At 32.9% G+C, this 5,260-nt stretch overlaps 1 protein-coding gene across 1 annotated transcript; it reads left to right on the top strand.

Annotated features, from left to right (window-relative positions):
* The first annotated feature begins 73 nt into the window (after nucleotides 1-73).
* Nucleotides 74-1,648, top strand: LOC109221925 (ATP-dependent DNA helicase PIF1-like). Its single transcript, XM_019386353.1, has one exon. It carries the CDS (start codon nucleotides 74-76, stop codon nucleotides 1,646-1,648), a length of 1,575 nt encoding a protein of 524 aa, XP_019241898.1.
* Nucleotides 1,649-5,260: the final 3,612 nt, after the last annotated feature.

Raw genomic sequence — 5,260 nt, 5'->3', positions numbered from 1 at the left:
AAAGAATCGTTGTCTACAAAAGTTGAAATTTTTTTTAAAAGGTTGCGGAAGAACGTTATACGATTTTCCAACAATGCCAACACCGGTTTTCAATGAAGAGGAAATTGACAACACGAATAGACTAATCTGTGAAGAATTGCGTTATAATAGGTGCTCTTTGTCTAAGGAACATGAAGAATTATTGGTTAAATTGACGATGGAGAAAAAGTTAGTTTATGACAGAATTATCAAAGCAGTGCATGAGGACAAAGGTGGATTCTTCTTTTTATATGGTCATGGAGGAACCGGGAAGAGATTTATTTGGAGAACTTTGTCTTCTGCCATAAGATCTAAAGGAGATATTGTGTTAACAGTTGCATCCAACGGAATTGTTTCTCTTTTGTTACCAGGAGGCCGAACAGCTCATTCGAGATTTGCAATCCCACTCAATGCAACTGAAAATTCAACATGTAATATCAAACAAGGTACTCCTTTATCAAAATTGATTGTCAAGGCAAAGTTAATTATTTGGGATGAAGCACCAATGATGCATAGATATTGTTTTGAAGCTCTAGACAGAACTCTAAGAGATATTCTTAGATTTAAAGATGCAACCAATTTAGATCGTCCATTTGGAGGAAAAACCGTTGTTCTTGGTGGTGATTTTAGACAAATACTTCCAGTCATTCCAAAAGGTACTAGACAAGATATTGTTAATGCTACCCTTAATTCTTCATATTTGTGGAATCACTGTCAAGTCTTAAAGCTATCAAAAAATATGAGGTTGGAAGGAAATCAGGTGGATTCACATTTGAATGATCTAAGACAATTTTCTGATTGGATTTTAGCAATAGGTGATGGTATGCTTGGAAATTCTGTTGATGGTATCGATAAAGTTCACATCCCTGATGATCTTATCATAAATGATTGTGGTGATCCAATTTCTGCGATTGTGGAAACTACATATCCAGATTTTTTAAGTCATTGCAGTGATTTAACATACCTGCAACAAAGAGGAATTCTTGCTCCCACTCTTGACATGGTTGAATCAATCAACGAATACATGGTTTCACTAAACAAAAGTCAACCAAAAACATTTTTTAGTTCCGATACAATTTGCATGTCAGACGATGCTTTTACAGGTTTGGAACACGTACATACACCTGAATTCCTAAACACTATTAAGTGTTCTGGAATTCCAAATCATGTTATCACTTTGAAAGTGGGTGTCCCAGTGATGTTATTGAGAAATATAGACCCATCTTCAGGGCTATGTAATGGAACAAGATTAATCATCACTAGACTCGGAAATCGAGTTATTGAAGCAAAAATTTTATCGGGAAATATGGCTGGACAAAAGGTCTTCATTCCGAGAATGTCATTAACTCCATCTGATGCAAGAATACCTTTTAAATTCCAACGAAGACAATTTTCAATAGTTGTATCCTTTGCAATGACGATAAACAAAAGTCAAGGACAATCTTTATCTCATGTTGGGTTATATTTGAAAAAATCGGTATTCACACATGGCCAGCTTTACGTTGCTCTATCACGGGTTACAAAAAGAAAGGGATTAAAGATTTTGGTTTATGACGATGATGGACAAATTTCAAATAAAGCAATAAATGTGGTTTACAAAGAGGTTTTCCGTAATTTACTTGGAGAATGATAGCAAATCTGATATATTTTCGGAACAATTTTGGTTGTCATGCTTCTGTCTTTGCTAAACCATATTGGAAATAATCTTCAGAAACAATAGTTGACAACTTCAATTGGTAAGCTTAACTTTTATCTCATCATCATTTGTTGTTACTATTTTCAGTTACTTTGAAGTATTAACTTCTTAATGTTTACATCTACTAACAAATAACTCGCAAAGATATATTTCTTCCAATAATATACGCTACTTCAATTCTATCCTTCCTAATGATGTCATTTGATTTCAAGTTTTTTTAGCGCTTATGCAAAATATGGCTACTCACATTTTTTCCATTAAGGATATAACAATTTCGAGGATGCAACAGATGTTTAAATGTCGAGTTGTTCGTCTATGGGAAGCCCTGGATTGTTACAATTCATACACTTATTTCTCCTTTGAATTGGTTCTACAAGATGAAAAGGTATTACAAATCAATTTCTTTTACTTACAACTATTTTGCATCTTTAATTTTAAATAGCAAATTCTGCAATTGTTGTTATGCTGGTCACGAATTTTTAAACCTACTTTCTTGATTGGTTGTAGAATATTTCAATATACTACAACAATTCACTTTTGGTTCTTCCAATATTTGGATTAATAGTTAAAATATATAACGGACATAATCTGGATACTTATATAATCTTTAACGACTTCTTTACTTAGCTAAAGGAGTTTCAGTGTAATTTCTTGCTCTCCCATCTTTGTAAAGAAATGAATTATTTTTGCACTTTCTCGGTACTATTCACTAAAGGTACTTCTTTGCTTATCAAACTGAAAAGGATGATGGCTTTTCTCAGTATACTAATTTTACTGTTTTTTTCTGTTTCTTTGGAAAATACTCTCAATTTATTTTGACACTTGCACTTTTTTCCAATTTGTTTAAGTAGATATCCTCTTTTTATTTAAAAACTGTATTTTCTATGGCTTGCATTAATTATGTTTTCCGCAATATTAATAAATAATTATCTCACAAAGTTGTCTCATAAGAAGTTGTATTTTAATTATTCTGTCATGCTAAATTCTCTTTAAAATATACATTCTCTTCAAGGGACCTACATCAAATTCTGAATCAAATTATAGTTAGTTGAACTGGTCTACTGCTTCAACATTTACCGAAAAAGGAATGATAAACGGTTATAAATCTGCCATAATAACAGCTCAGGTTAGTTAAAAGTTCGAAACTTTCTCATCGGATTACATGCTATGTCCACGTTTTCTTTATTTTTTCTGAGAATGTAACCTTCTATTTCTATTTTGATACTTACCCATTCTCTCTTTGTCGCTGTGTTTTTTCTTTTGTTCAGTTTCTTAATATTATTATTTCCTTTCATTGCTTCAGTGATTTGCACCTTTGCACATGTTGTCCGTCTTTATTCCACTTATTACTTATGCTTTTACATTAATTGAATCCTGTTAACTTTTTGCCTATTTCTCTAATTTATGCCTTCTTTATAATCTCTACCTATTTTTATGGAAATAATATTGAAAATACCAAATTCTATTATTACCAGAGATAAAATATCAAAAATGTCGTTCTCCGTAGTTAAGTTATGATTTGTTCGTTCTAACTTCACCTATATTTATCTATTCAATGTGATTTCTTTTTAGGCGATCGGATACAATCTTCTATTGGCATGTCCGTGCTGCTTCATTTGAAAACACAACGTAATTACTTTGGATTATATGTTATAGTGAACTTTGCGTTTGTCAAAAAAAATACAACTTCATAACAACACAAAATTAACTTAAGCCTCACATTTAATCAGCGAACAACCTTGACCGATCTTCCACTACAAAACTACATCCTACATTATTTTTCTTTATTTTTTTTAATGTGGCTTCTGGTAATGTCGTTGATAGTGCAGCAAACAGAATGGGCCATTGTCAACTCACGTTCATTCTTCACCTTTTCAATAACTTGCTTTACCCCATGTTGCCCCTTTCCAGCCAGACCATACACATATGCTCGACCAATTTGGAGGTATATTGTTTTGGATTACAGGAAAGGGAAAATCTAATGATTAACAAACTAGAAAAGTTTAGGTAAGAACTTTCAAATTAGTTTACTACAACAGCTTTTGCGCCAAGTGGTAAGGCCTTCAATATGTCTGTTCCTCGCCTCACTCCTGCATGAAATATAACTGGAACTTTATCTTCAACAGCATGTAAAACCTTAAGCCATTGAAGATTAAGAACAATTATGTGATTCCCATTGTGTTTCAAATCCAAATTTTGCTTACATATGCAAATGTTTAGAGTTGTGAATTTTAAAGAAATAGGACCAAATCCCTCCATCCAAAATAGTCTATTTTATTAATTCTGATGACATATATGACTCTTGCACGACTACCTTGATATTAAAGGGAAATCACATATTAATACATGTATAAACACATTGTAGTAGGCTTCTCTGTTTCAGAATAGAGTCAATCTATCTTCTCTTAACAGCAGAGTGTTAGAAGTTATTTTTTGTCAATGTGAGCAGTAACCTTAATTTTATTGTGTGGCTGCTACAAAATTTACTCCTTACTTGAGATATCTTTGCATCAGTTTGGTATCTTTAAAAATTTACTTCTATATTTGATATAATGGCTAGACGATAGCTTGATTTGGCATATCATAGAGAATAAGGATTGGGAGTTATGCATTTGCATAAGTAATTACATGTATGCAATATTATTATTTTCACATCAACGAAAGTAATTACCTGTGTCATTAGGTATTTAGTTTTGGTATTTTTATTTATGAGCTGGAAGTAGCAGTGTTTTGGAATTTTTTAGAAGATGTTTTTGGGCTTGGTTTATGTGTGTTTCATGGATATTTGCAGGTTGTTTTTCTGGTGCGTTTTGGAAGGATTTAACTGCATTTTTGGATGATTTTCAGAACTTACGGGGGCTGTTTTCAATTTTTTAATGCTGCCATTTCACGATTACGCTTATTGCCAAAGAAAACAATGGCTTAACATCTTGATGAAAATACTAAAGCACCTGTTAAACAAAGCTAAACGCTCAACGTGTTTTGAGCCTCGCTTTAAGCCTTTAGCGCGCCTTTGATAACTTTAGTCTTATGGTGGTCTCTGTTTTTGGTTTGACACATCCTACCCTATCTGCCGCCCAAAATTTATGTACCACAGCTTATATAGATACTTCTCTTTGGATATTATGTAATGTGTTTCTGCTTCTGTTTATGAGAGCGTCTTATTATTTCTGATTGAGCACAACTTCTGCGTCATAATAAACTATTTGCTGCTACATCTCCATCTTCCACATTTTGAATTATACTATAAAATGGCACACCATCAATAACTTCATACAATTTGTGCAGTTTAAATTTATTATGTTAATGTTTTATTATCGGCATTCTATGTTTCCTCTCAATAGTTGTGGTAATCATGTATGGACAGCAGTAAAGACGTTAAGATTGACTGCTTCATTAGCTTGTCTTAGCTTCTCCAGTTTTATGATCTACACATCTCTCCTCTCACTAATAAGGAACTCAAGTTTCATGCTGAGTATTAACAATTAAAAGGAGATGGTAGGGACTATCCGAATGCAAAAAGGCCTGCACAACAGTTGGTAGAAG

This window comes from Nicotiana attenuata, unplaced genomic scaffold (genome assembly GCF_001879085.1).
Source record: "Nicotiana attenuata strain UT unplaced genomic scaffold, NIATTr2, whole genome shotgun sequence".
NCBI lineage: Eukaryota > Viridiplantae > Streptophyta > Magnoliopsida > Solanales > Solanaceae > Nicotiana > Nicotiana attenuata.
The sequence above is the reverse complement of the archived record's forward strand: the minus strand, read 5'-3'. Positions and strand labels throughout refer to the sequence as shown.

Excerpts from the sequence above, each read along its gene's own strand:
- LOC109221925 (XM_019386353.1), top strand. The coding sequence starts at position 74 with ATGCCAACACCGGTTTTCAATGAAGAGGAAATTGACAACACGAATAGA.